Below are 27482 nucleotides of genomic sequence, written 5' to 3' on the forward strand. Positions count from 1 at the left end.
GGATATTGTGGGGGGGAACATGAGAACAACTACATTGTTCTCTCTCGATTATTTCTTTCAAGGTAGGACATCATCCCCTAAACAAACAAAAACAGACACTGAAACAGCCCCCCTGTCTTACAGGGATAGGACATTCTTAAATATTCAGGTTTTTAAAAAACTAAGTGATTTGTTTTGTCATACATTAGCATTTATTGTTGTTTTGTATAAAACTGTAATTGTTTTTCTATAAATAACCTAGCTGAGAAATATAACTGTGAAACCACTTGTTGCAAACTGTAATTACAACATAGAGTTCCTGAAGAGTAAGAAGCATTTTTTTTTGGCTATTATTTTAGCCTTTCTGATCAGTTTTTAAATCTTTGGCACATTCTGGGTATTAGTTTACTAACATAGTAAATGTAAATGCTTAGCACACAAAAAAGACACAGGAAACCAATTCAAGAGGCTTTAAATACAGGATCTGGGTGGGAAATGCAGATGGGTTGAACAAAGGAAACAGGAAAAGAAATACTTTCGCAACAGTGACCCCTGCTGATTAAAGTATAGCTACCAACTCCAAAAATGGAAATTAAAAGGTCTGACCTGTTATTCAAGCATTATGGAAGAAATACAAAAGTTAATATATGTATTTTGGCGTAGAATACTAGTATCCCCTCATATCCTCTCTACTCATCTAGAGTAACAGAATTCCCAATGTTTAGCTAGCACATGGCTGTGTGGAAAGAAGACTTTATTTCTCATTACGTTCTGGCCAATGGAATGTAAGAAAAAGTGATGTGTGTGGTATCAGGAGGATCCTTAATGAGAGAGAGTGTGCCCCTTCTTTACTCCTTCCTCTAGGATGATGTGTCCATTACATCAGAGTGTAAACTCTGAGAGGAAAGGGGCCTTGTCTGTTTAGTTCAACCCAGTATAGTCAGTAAGCAACACGATGCCTAGAAATTCCTCAACCAATGAATGTCATTTTTACTAAATAGATCAGGAAAAACTTTTTGACTGTAAATTCCCAGCAGGTTTCCATGGTTTTTTCACTTTGTATCTCAGGAGGGGAGGGAAGAGGAGGGGAGGGGAGGAAGAAAGAAATTTAATAAACTGAATGTTACTCTAAATTCAGCAAATAACATGCAAATGACATCAACACAGCAACAGACTGAATACATTACAAAAATAACGATTAAAATACCTGAAGAAAAAAGTTTGAAGATTCAACTTATGGCCCATTTATTTCAAGGGATATGATACATTTCTTGTTTAAAAAAAAAAAAGTTGTAATAATTCCTAAGTTTTCACCATCATGGGATTTCATCTGTATACAGCATTTTTAGCAGCTTTATTATGGCATAATGCAAATATCGTAAAATTCACTGGTTTTAATTATACGCTTCAATAATTTTTAGTAAATTTATAAAGCTGTGTAACCATCACTACGATTCAGTTTTGATGAATTTCCATCACCCCAAAAATATCCTTTATGCCCATTTATAATCAATCCCTGTGCTGATCCCCAACCTCAAGCAACCACTTATCTGCTTTCTGTCTCTGTAGATTTTCCCTTCTGGGCATTAAAAAAAAATGGAATCATAAAATATGTCATCTTTTGCATCTTTTTTTATTCTGCATGTTTTTGTTTTGTTTTGTTTTGTCTTTTGCGGTATGCGGGCCTCTCACTGCCGTGGCCTCTCCCGTTGCGGAGCGCAGGCTCAGCGGCCATGGCTCACGGACCCAGCCGCTCCGTGGCATGTGGGATCTTCCCGGACCGGGGCACGAACCCGTGTCCCCTGCATCGGCAGGCGGACTCTCAACCACTGAGCCACCAGGGAAGCCCTCTGCATGTTTTTAAGTTCACCTATGTTATAGCATGTACCAGCAGTTCATTCTTTTTTATTGTTGAATAGTATTCCAGTGTATGGAATTCTATATTTTGTTTATTCATTCCTAACGGACAGACATTTGGACTTGTTACAATTTTTTTTACTATTATGAATAATGCTGCTATGATCATTCTCATACAAGTCTTTGGGTTGAAATATGTTCTCATTTCTCTTGGATAAATTCTAAGGTGGATATTTTCTGGGTTGTATCATATGGTTAAGTGTTTTTTGTTTTTTTTTTTTTAAATAAATTTATTTATTTATTTATGGCTGCGTTGGGTCTTCGTTGCTGCGCACGGGCTTTCTCTAGTTGTGGAGAGCGGGGGCTACTCTTCATTGTGGCGCGCGGGTTTCTCATTGCAGTGGCTTCTCTTGTTGTGGGGCATGGGCTCTACGTATGTGAGCTTCAGTAGTTGTGGCACATGGGCTCAGTAGTTGTGGCTCGCGGGCTCTAGAGCGCAGGCTCAGTAGTTGTGGCACAAGAGCTTAGTTGCTCCGCGGCATGTGGGATCTTCCCGGACCAGGGCTCGAACCCGTATCCCCTGCATTGGCAGGCGGATTCTTAACCAATGCGCCACCAGGGAAGTCCTATGGTTAAGTTTATTTAAAACTTTTAAATTGTTTTCCAGAGTAGCTGCACCATTTTACATTCCCACCAGCAATGTATGAGGTTTCCAGTCTGTCCCCATCTTACCGTTCCTTGTTGTTGCCTTTTTTATTTCAGTCAGTCTAATGGGGTGGTATCTCATTGTGGTTTCAATTTGCACTTCCCTAATTACTAATGCTGTTGAGCATCTTTTCATGTGCTTTTCAGCCATTCAAAAGACTTCTCTGGTGAAATGTGTATTCAAATCATTTTCCCTTTTGAGTTGTTTATCTTCTTACTATTGAGATTTAGGGGCTCCTTATATATTTTGAATACACATTCATTATCTACTCGATGACTTGCAAATAGTTTCTCCCATTCTGTGTGTCATGACTTCTATTTCTTAATGGTGTCTTTTGAAGAACAAATATTAATTTTGATATAGTCCAATTTATCCTTTTTTTAACACATCATGCTTCTGAATATCATACGTGTGAACTCTGCCTAACGAAAGGTTATACAATTGTCTTTTAATTCAGAAACTTTTAAAGCCATACCTAGCTGACTCTCTTGACTAGACATAATGGCCTCTAAGAAGCTAAAGGGAACTCATGCCACAGCGGATAGACACAACCAAAGTCAGGAGAGGACTGTCTTTAAAGAGTTATAATGATGTAGCTTTTGGGACATGGAATAACACAAACCAGAATCACAGAAAATTTCATAAATTTTAAAGGAAGTTGTACCTGCTGGGTACAACAAGGGACAGAAACTATTTAAAATGAAAAAAGGCCACTGGGTTCCCAACTTTCTATAGGGAGGAAGTACCCTGAGAAAGCTATTTAGCTTCATAAGATATTTCTTATGTAAACGGAGAGACCTCTCAGAAAGCAGTGTTAAGAGCTCATAATGCAGTACCAAGAATCACAGAGAACAACGGATTAGGGAACCATTCCCAGGAAGCAGAAATGGGCCCCAATCAAGGCACGTTTCCTGCTTCTGGGTTACCAAAAGTAGGGTCCAGCTGTTTGCTGCTCGAAAGCCAATACTTGAGAGGCAAGGTTGGTGGAAAGTAAAATTTGCTTTATTTCAGAGGCCGGCAACGAGGGGAGAGGGTGGACTCATGCCCAAAGGCCAACTCCCCACTGACAATCAGTGGGCAAGAGCTTTTAAAGGGGAGTTTCAGGTGTGTATAGGCGGAGGTAGGGGGCTACATGCAGGAACCAAATAGTCAGCTCTGACAGTCATCTTGAAATTGGTCATGCGGTGGTCTGATCAGCGTCATCCTGATTTTAAGTACAGTTAATCTTCAGTTCCAGGGTCGGTTTGTTCCCACTTCCTTGAGGCCAGTTCTCAGAATTATGGCAGCTCATGCCATGGCTACAGTCTGGTCATCATGTAGTAAACTTCTTCCACCTGGTGGGGGTTGCAATATCTACAAAACAGCTCAAAGGACAGAATATTACCTACAGCCCATGAGAAGGAACTAAAGGTCCTTGAATTTGTTTAATAACTGAACTATCAATATTTGGTCTTGTTTGACTGTTTTCCTTTGCTTCTGCATTTTCTCAATTCTCTGATTAAACTCTTTAGCTAAAGTTTTTCTACAGACAAAAGGAGGCAGAGGACATGGTGGGGAAGGACCATACGGTCCTGTTCCATTTCACCTGGAGTAGGTGACCTGACAATGCGTCTGCTATATTTCAGAATTGATATATGCTATATTTCAGAATTGATATATGCTATATGCCTCCTGTTACTTCCCCTTTTTAGGGTGAATGTATACTGCCGTTATTCTATCTCTGTGAATAACGGTATATGTTGAGTGTATGGGGCAGATAACTTTTCTTTTTAGTTCATAGGTCTCTGGATCAAGAGGAACTGCAGGTGAGGACCCTCATCTACCTCTAAATCAAATGCAGATAACAAGTTACAGGTTTTCACCATTATTTATTTGTGTATTTATACAGGTTGTTTTTGGATATAAGACTTTCAGATGTCTTGGGAGGGAATGATTTGCATGAGACAAGAATGCGAACCATTGGAGCCAGAGGGCAGACCATGGTAGAACCTTATAATAAGGGCCTCTGAAGAATCTTATCTCCTTGCTACAATACCCTTTTGCAGTGGGCTTTTGCTGCACCTCCCTTCAATAGGTGGAGTCTGTTTTCCCACCCTTTGCATTTGAGTTCACATGATGACTTGATCTGACCAAAAGAATGTGGTGAAAATAACACTGCAATTTCCAAGCTAAGCCTTAACCAAAACTTTACCTTCTTCAAACACTCCTGCCACCATGTAAGAAAGCCCAGGCTAAACTTGTGAATGATGACAGGCCTTGTGGAAAAAGAGTACCAGCTGACAGTGCCACCAAGGTCTCAGACTGTAAATGAGGCCATCTTAGACACTCAAGTCCCAGTCAAGCCACCAGAGGACTGCAGCCTCACGGGCAACCTTTTTGGGTGACTAGAAGAAGAAGTGCCAGACTGAATAACTGTTTCAAGCCACTAGGTTTTAGAGCGGTTGTTAGACAGCAAAAGCTATGAAAACACATTCTACATTTTAAAAGTTCATGACTCGTGATCTAAATTTCATAGATTTGAATAAAATTTGAGACATACTGAAGCAGCCCAACACAGGTAAAATCTTTGGTGGGAAGAAAATTTCTGAGAGAGATTAAGAATGAACCATCATAAAGAAATCCAGAGTTGAAGCTGCAGAGATTTTTTGAAAACGATTTTTTCCTATAAGTAGTTTTTACTGATTATGCCATTCCCTCACTCAACCAACACCAGATGTTTTTCCAACTGATTTCTCGCCAAAATCTAAGAGGAAAACATTTTTGTATGCCTAAATAAACCTAAAACAAAGTAAGTTTGTCATTCCTCCACCCAACATCTTGTCCCTAGTAGAAATATAATTGCTTTTTAGAAGCAAACTGCTGTCAGTGCATTACCATATCATGACTAAATTTATCTTAAGAAAGAAATCCCTAGATAAAAACACCAAGGAAGGGATACATTTAGAAAACAGATACATTACTTAATAGATCAAACTTTCTGCTATGGACACTTTCTAATATCTGACTCAATATTACAAGCTTTCTTTTATCCTGACTTCTGTTTCTTTAACCGAAATCAATATCCACTACCAATTCATTGCTCTCAGTCTAAAATAAGTATACACTTTTATTCTGTTTTCTGTTGAGAATTTCTTCCACTTAATCAGTATTAACTATCCACAGCAACATTGCAGAGCACCAACGACTCCATGAACTTCGATGAACTACTGGATATGACTGGGACTCATTTTGGGTACTGCTCAATCCTGGAAATCTTCCATGCCCTACTGAAAACTTCTTTTGAAGTTTTGAAGTGAAAGGAAAGAATTTTAAAGTCAAGGTGGCAATATAATTATATGTCCTCCCCTTTTCTCCTCCACTTACCCCAGCTCCACCACACTATATACACACAAAAGAACTACTAGTAGATACAACAAGGCCATGATGGGATCTGACTCAGGATTAGCAAGCATTTAACTGAATCTCATATTCCAAAATGCCAGAGCGGGTGGTAAATCAGAGGAAAGTAGGGTTTGACTTCCTCATGTACAAACTCTAGTCGATGTGCCAGAAACTGAGAACTGGCAGAATCTGTGGAATTTTCCAAGACATATGTCAGATAGTAATTTTACAACTCACTCACAAACACACATTCTAAATCATCTTACTGCTATGGAAATATTTCCAAAGCAATGGTATTTTAATACAGCCATGCTACTTATTTGTAGAAAAAGCATTCCCCTGTTTTAGATAATGTAAGAAACAAAGTACACAGTACCCTAGATACCCTAACTGCATGCCAGAAATTATATTTTAGATTTAAAAGGAACCAAAAGAAACAATATGTTAAATCAGAACGAAGATTCTTTAAAAAGGAAGGGAAGATATAACTTTGTAAGAAAGTCATTAAGGAAAAGTGATACCAAATTAACAGAGGAAATCTATTAGACTTCCTAGGCCATGATATGAATAAGACAGTGGCTATTATGAACAAGAGAGCTAAACAAAGGATGCATGATATAGCTAAATATTTGGCTGTTATTAATTGATATATATATATCTAGAAAGAGGTCTCTATAATATACCATATAACTTAACTGAATTTTTATATAAAAATTCAACCAAGACAAAAGGACATTGGAAAAACAGTAGGGTCCGCCCTACCCCTATACCCCATCGAATCTTCTAGGGGATTCTTTTGATATTTACCTCTGTTTTTCTAAATATGCTTGATTTATCAAATTTAGATATTACCTATCGACATACTGCCAAGGAATATAAGTATTTAGTTTCAACCTCTACCTCTAGCCTCCATACCCTATGTAATTTTATGACAATCTTTGTTTAAATAAAGAGTGAGTGTGAATGTAATACTGGACAGATACTACTGAGTGCTGAGCCAGCAGAACAATAGGACCATATACTCTTTGTCCCTACAAATTAATGACAACCTCATTCTTCCTACTTTCTATATATTTTTAACTTTTCCTCAAATGCTCCAGCATCTGTCACATGTCTATCAATATTTTCCATATGCTCAAACACACCAGATATTGCTTTTTCCCGGAGCCATAACTTCCCAGAACCCTTTGGTCTTTCTTCTGCTTCCCTCTGTGGGGGGACTCTCTAGACTAGGTACAGAGCTGTCACCTTGGGCTCTCCCTTGGCTCTTCTCTTTGACTGAATTCTGAGTCTTGGACCCGATTTCTTTTCCCTTCCTATTTAAGAGTACATTCACTAGTAACTTACGGGGGAAAAAAGGCTCATGAGAACTGAAATCCTGGTCACTTGCATGTCTAAAAATATCTTTATCCTAGACTCACATTTGATTGATAATATGACTGAATAAAATTATAGGTTGGAAATCCTTTCCACTGAAGATATCTGAAGATACTGCTTAATGCATTTCTGTCTTCCTATGTTACTACTGTGATATGTAATGCTATTCTGATTAGTCCTTTGAATGTAACCTCTAGCTACTCTTGCTGGAAGCTTTTAGTACAGCCTCTGTATCCCCAGTTTACTGAAATTTCATAATCAGTCCTCTTGGTCTGTGTCTTTTTTATTATTCTATCAGATCTTTCAACTTGCAAATCTATGATTCAGTTTGGAAAATGCTTTGGAAATCTGTTGGTATCATCTCCCACTATTTTCTCTGTCCTCTCTTGCTCAAATTCCTATTAGTCAAATATTGGACCTTCTGGTCTATCTTTAATTTTTTAAATTATTTGTCTCCTATTTTCCTCATTTAATATTTTCTAATTCCTAGGAAATTGCTTCAACTTTACTTCCAATCTTTACACTAATTTTTTTTTGGGGGGGTATCATTTTTTATTTCCAAGAGTTATTTCTTATTTATTGAAAGAGTTTCAAAAGACCATTCTGTTTTTTGAAGATGCAACATTTCATTTCTTAGAGATTAATATTTAATCTCTTAATTTAATATTTATTAATATTAATAATTTCCCCTCTGCCCTACCCGCGGTTTTTTCCTCTCTGCTCTCTACCTTGTTTCTTTTATGTGTTTGTCTGGCCTCTCATTTTGGAGGCTTTCCTCAACTATCAGGTTATCCTTGGCTGTCCACTCCTTTTCATGGCATTAAGAAGCTATTGTAAGTTCATTCTTTGGCTCCACATCCCTATCCTTTTCATACATCTGATATTCCTGGATCCAGAACCCTCAGCCTCCATTTTCTTGAAGAAAAAAATGCCCAGTTTCCTAGAGGGGGAAGAAGTAGTTTACATAGGATTCAACCACTTAATTTAAGATTTCTTCAGCCTTTCCGACGGTGACGACCTCCCCATGAGAGCATGCCTCTCTCAAAGGATCTCCTTCGTCCCTCTCCAGAAGAGGAGAAGAGGAAACACAAGAAGAAGAGCCTGGTGCAGTGCCCTAATTCCTATTTCATGGATGTGAAATGCTCAGGATGCTATAAAACCACCACTGTCTTTGGCCATGCACAAACAGTAGTTCTGTGTGTTGGCTGCTCTGCTGTCCTCTGCCAGCCCACAGGAGGAAAAGCAAGGCTTACCGAAGGATGCTCCTTCAGACGGAAGCAGCACTAAAAGCCCCCAGAATCAAGATGAACGGGAAACCATCCCAATAAACACATTTTGGATTAAAAAAAAAAGACTTTCTTCAACCAGTACCTACTTTTAATCTCAAGCCTCATTCTTATATTTTCACTTTTTACTACCAAGTGTTGAGTCTTTTTGGAGGTTTTGTAAACTTGCTTGCTAGTCTCTGCAGACAACCCAGAGTGTACCTCCCTCTACTTGGCTAAATTATTTAACACTATTCTACTAATTTTTTTATCTTCTAAATTTTTTTTGTCATTCTTGTGCCTGTGATCTTATACTCCTTTTTATTCTTTTATTATAATGTTAGTGCTATTTGAAAAGAAAGGAAATAAATGTATTAAAGTCAAACTCCCATGGTTAGCCAAAACACCCATGCAATAGTTTTAGATATCTTGAATACAGTCATAAGCATATTTACTAAACTTCTGGATACCATGAAACTCATTAGGATAAATAATAACGTTGGATAACAGAATCAGGGTTCAACATGATTTTAAAAGGACAGTATCAAGAGGAAACTAGGGACCTCCCTGGTGGTGCAGTGGTTAAGAATCCGCCTGCCAATGCAGGGGACATGGGTTCGAGCCCTGGTCCGGGAAGATCCCACATGCCACGGAGCAACTAAGCCTGTGTGCCACAACTACTGAGTCTGCACTCTAGAGCCTGCAAGCAACAACTACTGAAGCCCATGCACCTAGAGCCCGTGCTCCGCAACAAGAGAAGCCACCGCAATGAGAATCACATGCACCACAATGAAGAGTAGCCCTCGCTCGCCGCAACTAGAGAAAGCCCGCGCACAGCAACGAAGACCCAACACAGCCAAAAATGAATAAATTAATTAATTAATTTTTAAAAATGAGGAAACTAAACAGGGTAAATTTTTTTTAAATCTCTCACTAAAATTAAGCAATTACCAGTTATATAAATATGAAACTAGAAACCTAGTTTCACAAAAAACAGGGAGTTTTAGTTTATCATGAGTTACTTATGTGACTTCCTGTAACAAATTTTAAAAGAAAAGAAAAACTGTATCTTAGGATACACTAATGGAAAGCAGACCAGACCAAGGGACAAAACTACTGTATATTCTGAGTGGTTGTCAATAACTCTAACGTCACATTTGAGAAAGGAAATCAACTAAATATCATTTAGAAAATGGATCCCAGGATATTGAGAGGTTCTAAAGCTAAGTTTTGTGGAAGATGGTAAAGATAAGAGGAATACTCAAAATGTTCAATGGAAGAACATTATAGCTGCTATTGAATAGCTGAAGAATTGTCCTTTACAATCAAGTAGCTCTATACTGTTCAAGATAACCAACCTAGGAGAAGTGGAGACAATGTGTTTAAGACAGATTTGGCTTAACTAACTGTGTAAAGCTGTGAGCTCTCCCCATTACTGGTCAGCCAGTCTCTCCAATATCAGCGATGTCATAGAGTAGATTGTTCCATTGAGAAGGAGCTTTAACTAGATGACATTAAGCCTGGTTCCACTAAAGGAAGACAGAAATAAAGAAACCAAGAGTCAAAGAAGGTCATTGTATAATGATAAAGGGGGTCAATTCATCAAGAAGATACAACAAGTGTAAATATTTATGCACCCAACACTGGAGCACCTAAATATATAAAGCACATATAACAGAACTAAAAGGAGAAACGAACAGCAATACAATAGTAGCAGGGGATTTTAACACCTCACTCTCAATAACAGAACTTCCAGAGAATTAATAAGCAAACAGAAGATTTTAACAACATCACAGACTAAATGATCTAATAAATATACACAGAACAGTCCATCCAGTGGCAGGAAAATACACATTCTTCTCAAGCATACACAGAACATTCTCCAAGACAGAACATATGTTAGGCCACAATACAAATTTCAACAAGATCAGTAAGACAGAAACCATATCAGGTATCTTTCCTGATCACAATGGTATTCAGACATGTGTTTTCCAACACCCAAGCAATACCCGATTTCTTAGCAGACACTGAATGGGTGTCCTACAAATTTAACTCAATTCTGACACTATCTACCAGGAGATAGCATCAGATCTCACAGGTGAAAGGCCCAGTCCCACAAGACTACCCCCACTTCAGACACCAATTGCAAGTCCAGGGTGTTACTTTGAGCTTCTGACCAACTGGCTATAAATTAAAGGTTCCTGCAACCCACTTCTCAGGTTCAATTAATTTGCTAGAAGTGGTACACAGAACTCAGAGAAACATTAACGTATGTCTCTCAGTTTATTATTATTTTTTTTAATTTACTTAATTTAATTTTTATTTATTTTTGGCCACGTTGGGTCTTTGTTGCTGCGTGCGGGCTTTCTCTAGTTGTGGTGAGCGGGTCTACTCTTCGTCCTCAGGCTACAGGCTCAGGGGTTCAGCAGTTCTGGCTCGCGGGCTGTAGAGCACAGGTTCAGTAGTTGTGGCGCACAGGCTTAGTTGCTCCGCGGCATCTTCCTGGACCAGGGCTCAAACCCGTGTCCCCTGCATTGGCAGGCGGATTCTTAACCACTGCGCCACCAGGGAAGCCCTCTCAGCTTTTTTAAAGGATTCAGATGAACAGCCAGATAAAGAGGTAACACAGGGTGAGGTCTGGAAGGGTCCTGAGTGCAGGAGCTTCTGTCGCCATAAGAACTGGGGTGCACCACCCCTCTGGCATGCAGATGCTACCAACATGGAAGATCTCTGAACCTCATCCTTTTGGGTTTTTTAATGGAGGCTCCAATACATTGACATAATTGATTATACCACAGGCCATTGGTGACTGCTTCAACCTTCAGCTCCTCTCTCCTCCCCAGAGGCGGGGAAGGGGGAAATGGGGAGTGGAACTGAAAGTTCCAACCCTCTAATCATAGTTGGCTCCCCTGGCAACTGGTCTCCATCATTCAGTTACCTAGGGGCCTTCAAAAATTCACCTTATTAACAAACTCAGGTGTGGTTGAAAGGGGCTTGTTGTAAACAAAAAGACACCCATTTCACCTTTATGGCTTTGAACTGAGAACAAAAGATGTTCCTACTGCTTGCTTAGGAAATTACAAGGGTTTTTGGGAGTTGTGAGTCAGGAACCAAGAACAAAGACCAAAATATATGTGTTATAAATCACAATATCATGAAACTAGGCATGAAACTAGAAATCAGTAACAGAAGGAAAATAGGAAAATTCACAAATACGTGGAAATCAATCAACACACTACTGAACAACCAATAGACCAAAGAAGAAATCAAAAGGGAAATCAAAAAATATCTTGAGACAAACAAAAACGGAAACACAACAAACCAAAACTTATGGGATGCAGCAAAAACAGTTTTAAGAGGAATGTTTATAGCTATAAATGTCTACATTAAGAAAAAAGAAAGATCCCAAATAAACAACCAACATTTCACCTCAAGGAACTAGAAAAAGAACAAACTAAGCCCAATGTCTGCAAAAAGCAATAATAAAGATTAGAGCAGAAATAACCGAAATGGAGAAAGGAAATCAATATAAAAGATTAATGAAACTAACACTTGGTTCTTTAAAAAGATAAACAAAATTGACAAAACTATAGCTAGACTAACCAAGGGAAAAGAGAGGACTCAAGTAAAATTATAAATGAAAAAAGAAAGAAAAAATTGTAAATGAAAGAGGAGACATTACAACTGATACCACAGAAATATAAAGGATCATAAGAGACTACTATGAACAATCATACCCCAATAAAATGGACAACCTACGAGAAATGGATAAATTCCTAGAAGCATGACCACTTACTGTTAAGGTAATTAAACAAGGAGGCAATTGGGGTTTAATTGTCTGAGGTGGTTCTAATGCCTTGGTAGCCCACGTTGCAAACCAAAACCTAAGCCAGCATAAATGCACTGGAATCTGAGAAAATGAAACTTAAGAACAATCCCAAGTAAGGCAACTCCTTAAGATACAGCCAATCAAATAACTATTTTGCTTCGGTGTCTTGTCTATAAAAACCTTGCCCGTAGCTCCTGTGCATGGAGCACTTCTAAAATCACTTCTGGACTGGTGCTATGCAATTGAAATTAATGTCTGCTCAAATAAACTCTTCAACATTTTAATGTGCAACGGGTTTTGTTTTTCTTTTTTAACACTTCCAAGACTGAATCATGAAGATGTAGATAATTTGAATAGATAAATAATGAGTATGGAGACTGAATCGGTAATCAAAACCTCCCAACAAAGAAAAGCACAAGACTAGATGGTTTCACTGAGAAATTCTAGGAAGCATATAAGAAAGAATTAATGTCAATCCTACTCAAACTCTTCCCCAAAAATTGAAGAGGAGAAATCACTCCCAAACTCATTTTATGAAGCCAGCATTACCCAAAGCCAGAGAAGGAAACTGTAAGAAAACTATAAGCCAATATCCCTGATGAATTTAGATGCAAAAATTCTCAGTAAAATAACAGCAAACCACATTCAACAGCACATTAAAAGAATCATACACCATGATCAAATGGGATTTATCCCTGTGACACAAGGATGGTTCAATGCACACAAATTAATCAATGTGATAAACCACATTAACAGAATGAAAGACCAAAATGATATGATCTGAATAGATAGAAAAAAAAAACACTGGACAAAAGTCAACATCATTTCCTGATAAAAAACCATCTACAAGCTGGATATAGAAGGAATGTACCTCAACATAATAAAGGCCATATATGACAAGCCCACAGCTGACTTCACAATGGTGAAAGGCTGACAGCTTTTCCCCTAAGATCGGAAACAAGACAAAGGTAATCTAAACACTCCTAGTCAACACAGTACTGGAAGTCCCAACCACAGCAATTAGGTAGGAAAGACATAAAAGGCATCCAAATCAGAAGGAAGAAGTAAAAGTATCTCTGTTCGCAGATGACATGATTTTATACAGAAAAATCTTAAAGACTACACCATAAAACCATTAGAACTAATAATTCATTAAAGCTGCAGGTTACAAAATCAGCATACAAAAATCAGTTGCACTTCTATATACTAAGAACAAACTAGATGAAAATATACAATCTCATTTAAAATAATATAAAAAAATAAAATATCTAATAACTCTCCCAGACTTCAGACAATACTACAAAGCAACAGTGATCAAAACAGTGTGGTACCGGTACAAAAACAGACATATGGATCAATGAAACAAAATAGAAAGCCCAGAAATAAATCCACATACCTATGGTCAATTAATCTTTGACAAAGGAGGCAAGAATATAAAATGGGAAAAAGACAGTCTCTTCATCAAGTGGTGCTGGGAAAGTTGGACAGCTGCATGTAAATCAATGAAGTTAGAACACACCCTCACACCATGCACAAAAGTAAACTCAAAATGGCTTAAGGATAAGACATGAAACCATAAAACTCCTAGAAGAGAGCATAGGCAAAACATTCTCTGACATAAATAGTACCAATGTTTTCTTAGGTCAGTCTCCCAAGGCAATAGAAATAAAAACAAAAATAAACAAATGGGACCTAAGCAAACTTACAAGCTTTTGCATAGCAAGGGAAACCATTTAAAAAAAAAAAAAGACAACCTATGGAATGGGAGAAAATATTTGCAAATGATGCAACCAACAAGGGCTTAATTTCTAAAATATAGAAACAGTTCATACAACTCAACAACAGAAAAGCAAACAATCCAATCAAAAAATGGGCAAAAGACCTTAACAGACATTTCTCCAAAGAAGACATACAGATGGCCAGTAGGCACATGGAAAGATGCTCAACATCACTAATTATTAGAGAAATGCAAATCAAATATACAATGAGGTACCACCTCACACCAGTCAGAATGGCCACCATTAAAAAGTCTACAAATAACAAATGCTGGAGAGGGTGTGGAGAAAAGGGAACCCTCCTACACTGTTGGTGGGAATATAAATTGGTGCAGCCACTATGGAAAACAGTATGGAGGTTCCTCAGGAAACTAAAAATAGAATTCCCATATGATCCAGCAATCCCACTTCCTGGTCATATACCCAGACAAAACTATAGCTCTAAAAGATACATGCACCCCTATGTTCATAGCAGCACTATTCACAATAGCTAAGACATGGAAACAACCTAAATGTCCCTCAACAGATGAATGGATAAAGAAGATGTAGTACATATATACAATGAAATATTACTCAGCCATAAAAAGAATGAAATAATGGCATCTACATCAACATGGATGCAGCAAGAGATTATCATACTAAGTGAAGTAAGTCAGAAAGAGAAAGACAAATACCGTATGATATCACTTGTATGTGGAATCTAAAATATGGCATAAATGAACCTATCTACAAAACAGAAACAGACTCACAGACATAGAGATCAGACCTGTGGTTGCCAAGGGGGAGGGGGGAAGGGAGAGGGATGGACTGGGAATTTGGCATTGGTAGATACAAACTATTACATTTAGAATGGATAAACAACAAGGTCCTACTGTATAGCACAGGGAACTATACCCAATCCCCTGGGATAAGCCATAATGGAAAAGAATATTTTAAAAAGAATGTCTATATGTATAAAACTGAGTCACTTTGCTGTACAACAGAGATTGCCACAACACTGTAAATCAACTATACTGCAATTAAAAAAATTAAAAATGAAATAAAATACCTAGCAATAAATTTAAGCAAGGAGGTGAAAGATCTGTACATAAAAACTGTAAGGCATTGATGAGAAAAATTGAAGACACAAATAAATGGAAATATATCCATGTTTATGGACTGGAAACCAAATCACCCAAAGTGATCTACATATGCAATGCAATCTCTATCAAAATTCCAATGCATTTTTCACAGAAATAGAAAATCAATCCTAAAGTTTATATGGAACCACAAAAGATCCTGAATAGCCAAAGTAATCTTGAGAGGGAAGAACAAAGCTGGAGGCATCACACTTCCTGACCTGAAACTACATTACAAAGCTTTAGTAATCAAAACATTATGTACTGGCAGAAAAACAGACACACAGACCAATGGAACAGAATCAAGAGCCCAGACATAAACCCATGAATATACGGTCAACTAATATTTGAAAAGGGAGCCAAGAAGACTCAATGGGGAAAAGATAGTCTCTTCAACAGTAGGTACTGGGAAAACTGTATATTCACATGCAGAAGAATAAAATTAGACCTCTATATTACATCACTCACAAAAATTAACTCAAAATGGATTAAAGACTTAAATAAATGTAAGGCCTAAAACTCCTAGAAGAAAATATAGTGAAAATGCTCCTTAACATTGGTCTTGGCAATGATTTTTTTGGATATAACACCAAAAGCACAAGAAGTAAAGCAAAAAACAAGTGGAACTACATCAAACTAAAAAGCTTCTGCACAGCAAAAGAAACAATCAACAAAATGAAAAGGCAACCTATAAAATGGGAGAAAACATTTGTAAACTATATATCTGATAAGGGATTATTATCCAAAATATATAAGAAACTCATATAATAATAACGAAATAAAATAAATAAATAAATAAAAATGGGCAAAGGATCTGAACAGAAATTTTTCCAAAGTATATGAAAAGGTGTTCAACATCATCAGGGAAACGCAAGTCAAAACCACAATGAGGGGGGCTTCCCTGGTGGCGCAGTGGTTAAGAATCCGCCTGTCAATGCGGGAGACACGGGTTTGAGCCCTGGTCCAGGAAGATCCCACATGCCGCAGAGCAACTAAGCCCGTGTGCCACAACTACTGAGCCTGCGCTCTAGAGCCTGTGGGCCACAACTACTGAGCCTCCATGCCACAGCTACTGAAGCCCGCACACCTAGAGCCCGTGCTCTGCAACAACAGAAGCCACCGCAATGAGAAGCCCGCGCACCCCAACAGAGTAGCCCCTGCTCACCGCAACTAGAGAAAGCCCAGGCACAGCAACGAAGACCCAACACAGCCAGAAATAAATAAATAGTTATTTTTTAAAAATTATTAAAAAAAAAACAACAATGAGATATCACCTCACATTTGTTAGAATCACTATAATCAAAAAGACATGAGGGGGCTTCCCTGGTGGCGCAGTGGTTGAGAGTCCGCCTGCCGATGCAGGGGACACGGGTTCGTGCCCAGGTCCGGGAAGATCCCACATGCCGCGGAGCGGCTAGGCCCGTGAGCCATGGCCGCTGAGCCTGCACATCCGGAGCCTGTGCTCCGCAACGGGAGAGGACACAGCAGTGAGAGGCCCGCGTACCACAAAAAAAAAAGACATGAGGGCTTCCCTGGTGGCACAGTGGTTGAGAGTCCGCCTGCCGATGCAGGGGACGCAGGTTCGTGCCGTGGTCCGGGAAGATCCCACATGCCGTGGAGCGGCTGGGCCCGTGAGCCATGGCCGCTGAGCCTGCGCGTCCGGAGCCTGTGCTCCGCAACGGGAGAGGCCACAACAGTGAGAGGCCCGCGTACCGCAAAAATAAAAGACATGCGATAATAAGTATTGGTGAGGTGGAGAAACACGAACCCTTGAGCAGTGTTAGTGTGAATGTAAATTGGTACAGCCACTATGGAAAACACTATGGAGGTTCCTCATAAAATTAAAGACAAAACTGCCATATAATTCAGCAGTCCCACTTGAGGTATATATCCAAGGAAATGAAATTACTATTTCAAAGAGATATCTGCACCTCCATGTTCACTGCAGCATTATTTACAACAGCCAAGATATGGAAACAATCTAAGTGTCTGTCAACAGATTAATGGATGAAGAAAACATTGGTATATATATACAATGGAATATTATTCAGCCACAAAAAAGAAGGAAATCCTGCCTTTTACAACAAAGTGGATGAACCTAGAAGGCATGGTGCTAAGTCAAATAAATCAGAGAAAGACAAATACTGTATAATCTCATAAGCGGTGGTTGCCAGGATCTGAGAAGTGGGGGAAATGAGAGAAGGTGGTTAAAGGGTACAAATATCCAGTTACAAGCTGAAGAAATTCTGTAAATCTAATCTACAGCATGGTGACTATAGTGAACATTAATTACTATACTGTATACTTGAAAGTTGCTGAGAGTAGATCTTTTTTTTTTTTTTTTTGCGGTACACGGGCCTCTCACTGTTGTGGCCTCTCCCCTTGCGGAGCACAGGCTCCAGACGCGCAGGCTCAGCAGCCATGGCTCACGGGCCTAGCCGCTCTGCGGCATGTGGGATCTTCCCGGACCGGGGCACGAACCCGCGTCCCCTGCATCGGCAGGCAGACTCTCAACCACTGTGCCACCAGGGAAGCCCACTGAGAGTAGATCTTAAATGTTCTCCCACAAAACAAACATCACTGGAACTTCCCTGGCAGTCCCGTGGTTAAGACTCTACTTCCACTGCAGGGGGCACAGGTTTGATCCCTGGTCAGGGAACAAAGATCCCACATGCCATGCAGCATGGCCAAAATAAAATAAAATAAAAACACATTCAAAACAAACATCATTAACTATGTGAGATGACAGATGTGTTAACTAACTTTACTGTGGTAGTCGCAAAATACACGTATGTCAAATCATCATGCTGTGTACCTTAAACTCACACAATGTTATATGTCAATTATATCTCAGTAAAGCTGGATACAAAAAAAGAAAGAAACCAAAGAGGGAACCAACATAAATAAAGAAATGTAATTTACATAGGCATACAGAATATACTAAAATAGGTTTACATTTAGTTATTTTTCTTAAACATTAAAAAAGAATCAAAATTAGGACTTCCCTGGTGGCCCAGTGGTAAAGAATCTGCCTTACAATGCAGGGGACGCAGGTTCGATCCCTGGTCAGGGAACTACGATCCCACATGCTGCAGGGCAACTAACCACTGAGCTCACGCGCCTCAACTAGAGAGTCCATGTGCCGCAAACTACAGAGCCCACGCACTCTGGAAGCAGAGCGCCACAACTACAGAGCCCATGCGCCCTGGAGCCTGTGCGCCACAACTAGAGAAGAGAAAACCCACACACCACAACTAGAGAGAAGCCTGCGCGCCGCAACGTGGTATCTCACATGCCTCAACGAAGATCCCACCTGCCACAAGTAAGACCCGATGCAGCCAAAAATAAATAAATAATGAATAAATCTTTTTAAAAAATCAAAATTAAAATCAACACAGACTGAGAAAAAGCAAGCCAGTGTCATTACCGGATGTACAAACAAATTAGGACTTAGCCTAGAACACAGGCTTGATAACTCTGTTCTTTGGCAGTATGCTTGACCCTATCTCCCCAAACCAGTGGTGACCCAAGACAAAACAAAAACTATTAGGACAATGATATTTTTCATAAATCTACATGCATTCCATTTTTAAATGCTGGGATTATACCCTTTAGAGTTGGTTTAAATTAATCTGTATTTTGTTTTAAAATATCAATGGTATATGACACATTTAAGAAAATGTTGGCAATCTTTTATTAGTTAGCCCCCCTCCCTTTTTTTCTCTCCATTTTACTAATCCAAGGCTTTTGAAGATTTCCTAGAATGTATGTTTTATGGGACAGTTCTATAAAGAGTTTGGTCATGAATAACTTTACAAGGTTGTCTGCCAACAGCCATAGAAAATAAACAAAAACATGTTTACAGATTTTTTTTTAAAAAATCAACACTGATAGGCACAAGCCTATTGATACATAAGCAGAATTTTAAATTCAGCTACCTTTTCTCTGGAGCCTTCTCTTACTAGAAGGAAGACTCTAATCCCTTACCTGCCTGATGGAATTCTGGAACTACGTGAGGGAAGGAGACTAGCAGGTTCCACTGTTCACTGTGGCATCTTAGCCTCATTCGCCTCTGGGCTTAGTGTCCTAGGTCCTGAACTTCTCATGTTCAATTCCTCCAAAGAATAATGTCCTGACTTCTGTAAGTCTGATGGCAGTCATTCAACTGATCAGGGTGCATGGGGTGAGTATGGGGGTGGGGGTGGTGGCAGAGAGGGGTCCATCCCCCATTACAGATTTTTCAGACAATGCTCCCTGTTCTCAGCCTCCATCTGTGGTACATGGTACTTCCATGTACTGAGCTTTTCAGGGGTCTTGCAGAGAAATCATGATCTGTCTCTTGCCAGTATTCTCCTCTATAGAGTTTGACCTTCCTCTCCTCTGTTAGGTCACTTACTACTTCTTTTTGCTTTCCTTCTTCCTATACAAGTAGGATTACAGATGTCTTATCCTTTCAAAATGGAGTTTATTCCTGTCTTTAGGTGATTTTCAAAAAAGCCTGGAAATAATTTTACTTTGCTGTCTTAAAACCTGAAAGGGATGGTTTTTGTAATCTTTTAAGTCAAATAACCTTGAAATAGAGCCAACTACTGTTCAAGAGCTAAATGTTTATGTTTGATAATAACCCCCAAAGGATAACACTATTGAAACCAAGAACTCAAATGCTCAGTTAAATTAGACTACTACCTCTTTTTCAAACAAAGCCTATACTTTCTCATCTCTATGGCTTTATGTCTTCTACCTAGAAATCAATCCATTTTTTAAATGCTCTGCTCCAATTTCATATCCTCCATGAAAGCTTCACTGATTCTCTCTCCTAGGAGGGAATGCCTTTTTCCCACTTCAGGTTTTCATAAGAAAGGACTTGCACTAAACACACTCCTGACTTCTCTGTACTTCTTTACTTACAGAGACAGAGTGACTTATCTGAACCTGTCTGACTAGTTAATCTTAGAAGAGTGAAGAGCAAACTTGGCCCATCTCTGTGCTTCTACCTTTCCAAGGTGTGGAGCAAGCATTCGCCGCTTATTTAGGGCCAGACGCTCCCTTGCATAGGGAGGCTTGAGTCAATATAGCACTGCTTGGAGGCAGGTTGGTCTACCTAAAGGACTTCAGTTAAAAGGCACAATTTGGCTCACGTACTGAAAGTTGTATCCTCCAACCTGGTCTCTGTTAGTAATAAAAGTGGTATTTTGACCCCTACCTGCCACTCTTGTTTTCTTTATTTGTTCAGAACTTCAGAAAGGATAAGAGATGCTTTACCTGAAACCTCTTCAGAAATCCCAATCTCTAGGTGGAAATGTTTTCCTACTTTCCTATAATCCAGAACTTTGCTTATAGTTCTATTATAGATCTTAAATTTTTTCTTACAATGTGTTGACAATCTTCTAACCTACTAGGCTGTAAGCTTTTAGAAAGTGGATTAACCACAGTGCCTTACACATGACAAATCATAATATAAATATTTGTTGCACTGACTGACTGAAGGGCTAAATGTTTCTTTAAAGTAAAAGTAAAGAGAATTTTATGGTTTCTAGCTATTTCAGGTTCTACTCATTCTAAAGTCACAGCAAGTGCATATCAAAGACTGCCACATTATAATTAATCTTATAACTAAGATGTTGTTTTCCCTTGTCAAATTTCCTCTGCAATACATTGGGTCATTATCACCAGTTCTGTTTTTTTGTCTGCATGCTCTAGGAATTTTAAAAGCTAATTAGGGGCTTCCCTGGTGGCACAGTGGTTAAGAATCCACCTGCCAATGCAGGAGACATGGGTTCAAGCCCTGGTCCGGGAAGATCCCACATGCCATGGAGCAACTAAGCCCGTGTGCCACAACTACTGAGCCCGTGCTCTAGAGCCTGCGAGCCATGACTACTGAGCCCACGTGCCACAACTACTGAAGCCCACGCGCCTAGAGCCCGTGCTCCACAAGAGAAGCCACCACAATGAGAAGCCTGCGCACCGCAACAAAGAGTAGCCCCCGCTCGCCGCAACTAGAGAAAGCCTGCACAGCAACGAAGACCCAATGCAGCCAAAAATAACTAAATAAATTTATTAAAAAAATAAAAGCTAATTATACATCCTATAAACCTAAAATTGAAAATAATTCAGTTTACACTGAGGAGATGAATTCAAATGAAATGGATAGAATCTAAGCTGCTATCTCAAGATACCTTTCTATAATATAGGACAAAGACAATAACCACTCAAATTCACTGTATTAATTAATCATCATCAGTAACTGTAGTGGTTAAAAATAAGTAGTACGTAAAAATGATTAGGAGACGACATGGCCAAACTAGTGGTTGTGGTCACTCTTCTGCAGAATAAAAATTAGAAATTGAGAAAGTACATTTTTAGTATAATTGGAGTATTTCAAAATTAGGGAGCCAGAATTGGGTTTCTTCTAAAACCTCAGATCAAAAGCGTACTCAGAGGTGACATCAGCAAAAATGGTGGAATAAGGAATTTTGAAATCCCACCTCCCCATAAAAGTAACCAAAAAACTGACAAAATCAAATATTTTTGAACTTCAGAAACTAACCGAAGGCTTGCAACAGTCCACGGAGTGTATATTCAAGAACAAAGGCTGAATCTCAGTAAGAACAGAGAGCTTTGAGGCATTTTAAGTTACCCCAATCCCCACATTTGCAGTAGCACTATCTTGAAAATAACAGCCCGCACTGCTGGTAACTGAGGAACCAGAACATATCTCATTTTCAAAGTATTGTAATGATTTGTCTTGACCTGTCTGGTTGCTCCCTGGAAGATCAGCTCAAAAGGCTTGTCTTTATTTTGCCCAACTCAAAAGGGGCCTAGTGCTAAAGAAATTACTCCACTTTGTTCAAAACATTTACAGGCAAATGTTTTAGTCACTGCTGCCTAAGGAACAGATAACAATTGGGGCAAACAATAGACTAACCAAAGAGGTTGAGGGGAAAGGGCTAGAGAATGAGATGTCCATAACGGTACTGAAAAGCTCCTATATCCTGGGAATCTAGAAGGCCACATGCATGCCCAAGGTTGTGCACACACTCAGGAAAAACCTGAGAAGACCCTAAGCTGTCACTTCTGGTTGATCTTGAGGCGTTGCAGAAACAGGAAGTGAAGGCTAAGGCATAATTGTAAACTGCCTGGCTGAGTGCTGAAGGCATGCCCTAACATGTACAAGAAGCCCCTCAGCAAAGACTGAGAGAATTTCTGGTTCCAGATGTTTAAGGAAATCTCTGTACAATCATTAGCTGACTACTAAGCTAATAGAACAGAGATTTCAGTGGCCACACACGACAAAGAATAGAGTTTATAGAACTAGTTCAGAAAAAGACACTAAACAAACAAACAATACTACTACAATAAGCAGCATCAACAAACCCAGGAGGGGAGGGAATGTGATTCCTACAGTTGCTATATTTTAATATTCAAAATGTTCAGCTTTCAGCAAAAAATTACAAAGCATGCAATGAAGTCATTTGCAAATTATATGATACGGGTCTAGTATTCAAAATAAAGAACTTTCACAACTGAACAATAAAAATACAAATAACCCAATTTAAAAATGTACAAAGAATATAAATAAACACTTCTCCAAAGAAGATATACAAATGGCCAACAAGCACATGAAATGCTCAACATCATCAGTCATTAGGGAAATACAAAGCTAAACCACAATGAGATAGCACCTCATACCCACTAGGATATTATAATTTGAGAAAAAGAAAAAAGAAGGGAAAAGAATAACTGTAAGAATATGGAGAAATCTGAACCATTGTACATTGCTGGTGGGAATGCAAAATGGGCAGCTGCTGTGGAAAACAGTTTGGCACTTCCTCAAAACGTTAAACATAGAATTACAACATGACCCAGCAATTCCACTCCTAAGTACATACCCAAAAGAACTGAAAAAAGGTTTCAAACACATACTTATTCATAAGAATATTCATAGCAGCTCTATACGCAACAGCCGCAAGGTGGAAACAATCAAAATACCTGTTAATAAATGAATGGATAAACAAAATGTGGTATAGCCATACAACGCATTATTCAGCCATAAAAAGGTAAACATGCTAAAACATGGATGAACCTTGAAAACATTATGCAAAGTCCAGAAGCCAGTCACAAAAAACCACATACTATATGATTCCATTCATATGAAAGTCAGAAAAGAGAAATCTACAGAGACTGAAAGCAGATGAGTGGTTGCTTAGAACAAGGGAGTGATAGGGGATAAGGAGTGATGGATAAAGGGTACAAGTTTCTTTCTGAAGTGCAGAAGATGTTCCAGAATTGACTCTGGTGATAGTCTGCACATATCTGTGAATATACTAAAAGCCACTGGATTGTATACTATAAAAAAGAGAACTTTCTTGTAATGTGAATTGTATCTCAATAAAAAATATAATTTAAAAATGTGTACTCAACAAGCTCTTTGAAGAAGAAAGATAAAAATAAATTCACAGGAAACTTCTCAGTAACAACAGAACTTGGAAGATGATGGAGAAATATCTTTAGAGTACTCAGGGGAAATAACAGCAACTGAGAACTTTGTACCCAGCCCACCCTAGATGACCCTAGCAATGAGGAGGAAAAAAAGATGTTTCCACACATAAGTAATTAGGTAAGTTCACCACTTAGGTCCACGGTAAAAGAACCTTTTTAAAAGGATCTACTTTCAGAAGAAGAAAAGTGAACCAGGTACTCCTCCTGCTTTTGGGAGTAATGGACCAGATTATTTTCATGAACCTTTTAAGGACCACTAAAAACTCTGGTGAAATATTAAAAATAATGACAATAATAATAGTAGATTTTTTTAAAGCACGGATGAGCAAAAAATAGTATAAAGAACTACCAGTCCAAAATCTAGAATGTGAGAACCCAAAGTAAGCCCAATACTCAAAAATAAAATGACTTTACAGCAATATTATTAGATAAAATGAATTCAAGGAAAAAATCATTAAGAGTTGAAGGAGAGGGCTTCTCTGGTGGTGCAGTGGTTGAGGGTCCGCCTGCAGATGCAGGGGACGCGGGTTCGTGCCCCGGTCCAGGAAGATCCCACATGCCGCGGAGCGGCTGGGCCCGTGAGCCATGGCCGCTGAGCCTGCGCGTCCGGAGACTGTGCTCCGCAACGGGAGAGGCTACAACAGTGAGAGGCCCGCGTACCGCAAAAAATAAAATAAGGGTAGTTATAAGGTAGAGAGTTAAAATTATCTATAGGGACTTCCCTGGTGGCACAGTGATTAAGAATCCGCCTGCCAATGCAGGGGACAGGGGTTCGATCCCTGGTCCTGGAAGATCACATATACTGTGCACCACAACTACTGAGTCTGAACTCTAGAGCCCGCGAGCCACAACTACTGAAGCCCGCATGCTTAGAGCCTGTGCTCCACAACAAGAGGAGCCACTGCAATGAAAAGCCCACACACGGCAACGAACAGTAGCCTCCGCTCACCGCAGCTAGAGAAAGCCAGTGCGCAGCAACGGAGACCCAACGCAGCCAAAATTAATTAATTAATTAGGGGACAAAAGAGAGACAAAATAGACAAAAAGTTAATAAAAACCTAGAGGATTTGAATACCACATATTACAAGTTTGATCTAAGAGATATGTGTAATGAATTGAGTCAAATAGTAACAATAAACTTACTGAATGTATATTGTATACCTTGAAGCCTTGTAAACACTTTATATATCATGTAACTCTTAAAACAACCCTGGATAGAAAGATTCTATTTTGTCTCCATTTCCTAAATTAAAAAATTGAGGTGCAGAGATTAAATGTATTCCAAAGTCACACAACTTTAAATAGCAACCTCAGCCAAAATATGAACTGATAAAAATTTAGCTTTGCCATAATTCGACAGTACTGCATGTCAGTAATTAGGAATCGGTAAGACTCTAATAAAATAATAAATCCTTAATGTTTTATTGGACAAACAGTATGATCCCTTTCAAAAGTGTCATCAGCCCTTTTGAAGTTTTCCAAGTTTAAATTGACTTTTTAAAATGTTGTAAGTCAGAAATATGAGGTCCCCTTTGTATTTAGGGTTCATCATTAGGCTTTTCCCTCTTCTACCTAAGAGTCTTCTTAAGGGTTCTGAGGCTTGCCTCCTCTGTTGATCCATCACAATTTCATATTTAGATATAAATAGAAAAACCATAATTTTAAGAAATGTTAAGAAAACGGGGTATTCTGGTCTCCAGTCTCTGACTGGTAAGTACTTCTCTTCTTCCTTCCTACAATGCACCCTTTAAAAAGGCAGTCTAATTTTAAAATTTTGTGTCTGTGATTTTTTTTTTCCCCACATCAAACCCAAGCATTCAATAAACAAAATCTTACTTTGTTCCAACACAGAACACTTACAAAAACTGATGATGTACTTGGCCACAAAGAAACTTTTAAAAACCAGTTATCACGGGACTTCCCTGGTGGCGCAGTGGTTAAGAATCCACCTGCCTGCCTGCAGTGGTTAAGAATCCACCTGCCAACACAGGGGACACGGGTTCGAGCCCTGTTCCGGAAAGATCCCACATGCTGCAGAGCAACTAAGCCCGTGCGCTACAACTACTGAGCCTGCGCTCTAGAGCCTGCGAGCCACAACTACTGAGCCCGCGAGCCACAACTACTGAGCCTGTGTGCCACACCTACTGAAGCCCAAGCGCCTAGAGCCCATGCATCACAACAAAGAGTAGCCCCTGCTTGCTGCAACTAGAGAAAGCCCACGCACAGCAATGAAGACCCAATGCAGCCAAATAAATAAATAAATAAAATTTAAAAAAAAACACCTGTTATCATAAACCACTAATACACTTATATGTAACACAATAAAATTAGAAAAGAACAACAAAATAGCCCCTTGAGATCAATATACCTGAAATTTTAAAATAGATAGGAAATAGCAGAGCTAAGATTTGAACCCAGTCAGTATGGTTCCATTGTTTTGCTCAAACCCTAAAGTCCTCCTAATTATTAGGTTCCAAGTCTGTGTTACCCAAAGTGTGGTACTCATTTAGGCATCACCTTTATATATCTTAGAAATGCAAGTTCATGGGCCCAGGTGATTTGCCAGTTTTCCAGATGACTGTCAAGCAAATTGAAGTTTGAAAACCACCTCTCTAAACCAAGGCTCTTAATCCTGGTAAAAGCTCTGCTTTTGACTCCTTATAATGTGAGATAAGGAACACCTTATTCTTTAAGCCACTAAAAGGGTTTTCTACTATTTGCAGCTCGGAGCATGCTAACTGGATACAAAAATGAATCACAAAAATCAATACACCAACTTTATAGGTTCCTAATGACAGTAAATCCTATCATTTCTACCTTTAAAATATATCCAGGATCCAATTACTTCTTACACCTCCATCACAATCAACTTCATACAAGATACCACTATTACTTTTCTGAATTACTCCAAGAACCCTTAACACCAGTTATATATATATTACTTCTCTACAAAGCAAGAGTGATCCTTTCAAAGCCTGAATGTTCCTCTTCTGTTCAAAAATCCCTATGGCTTCCCTTGTCAGAATAAAATCCAGAGCGCAAAACGGCCAATAAGTCCATTTATGACCTGCCCTGCTCTCCCATGCTCCCCACTCCCCACCCCACCCCGACCCCCGACTCATAACTCTCTGACCTCTTCCCTACCACAGTTACCCAACCTCACCATGATCTGGTCACAGTGACTCACCTGTTCACTCTGTTCCTAGAATACATCAAGCACACTCCCACCTTCATTTTTGTATTCCTTCCCCTGTAAGGGTTTGCTCCATCATTTCTTTAAGTCTGCTCAAATGTTAACCACCAGTGAGGTCTTCCTTAACCATTCTATGTAAAGTATGAGCCATGCCCACCTCCCTTCCTCTTTTTCCTGTCCCTCATTTCTGTCCATAGCACTTATCACCATCAGACACATTACGCATTTACTTTTTTATCTGTTTCATGTCCATTTCCCTTCACTAAATTTTAAACTCCATTTGGGCAGGATTTTGTGTTCTGTCCACTTTTACACTCTCAGCATCTATAACAATATCTGGCACATAGAAAGTGCTCGAATATTTGCTGAATGAATTAATCATTAGAAAATGTAAAAGAAAGAAAGAAAAAGAAAAAAATGTAACAGGAAAAAAAAGCCCATTTGTAATAACTTCAAAAACTATGAAGTTTGCAGAAATAAAAGGAAAACTGTGTAAAATCTTT

At 39.0% G+C, this 27482-nt stretch overlaps 2 protein-coding genes across 4 annotated transcripts in view; one reads left to right on the forward strand and one right to left on the reverse strand.

The window, feature by feature from the left end:
• Window positions 1-27482, reverse strand: part of FBXL20 (F-box and leucine rich repeat protein 20) — a 113792-nt gene that overhangs the window by 68958 nt on the left and 17352 nt on the right. The window lies entirely within an intron of this gene.
• Window positions 8306-8587, forward strand: LOC132511143 (small ribosomal subunit protein eS27-like). Its single transcript, XM_060133996.1, has one exon. It carries the CDS (start codon window positions 8333-8335, stop codon window positions 8585-8587), a length of 255 nt encoding a protein of 84 aa, XP_059989979.1. The 5' UTR covers window positions 8306-8332.

The sequence above is a fragment of the Lagenorhynchus albirostris genome, chromosome 20, assembly GCF_949774975.1.
Source record: "Lagenorhynchus albirostris chromosome 20, mLagAlb1.1, whole genome shotgun sequence".
Taxonomy (NCBI): domain Eukaryota; kingdom Metazoa; phylum Chordata; class Mammalia; order Artiodactyla; family Delphinidae; genus Lagenorhynchus; species Lagenorhynchus albirostris.

What these genes read in the sequence shown, in the direction of transcription:
- LOC132511143 (XM_060133996.1), top strand. Translation starts at nt 8,333, where the DNA reads ATGCCTCTCTCAAAGGATCTCCTTCGTCCCTCTCCAGAAGAGGAGAAG.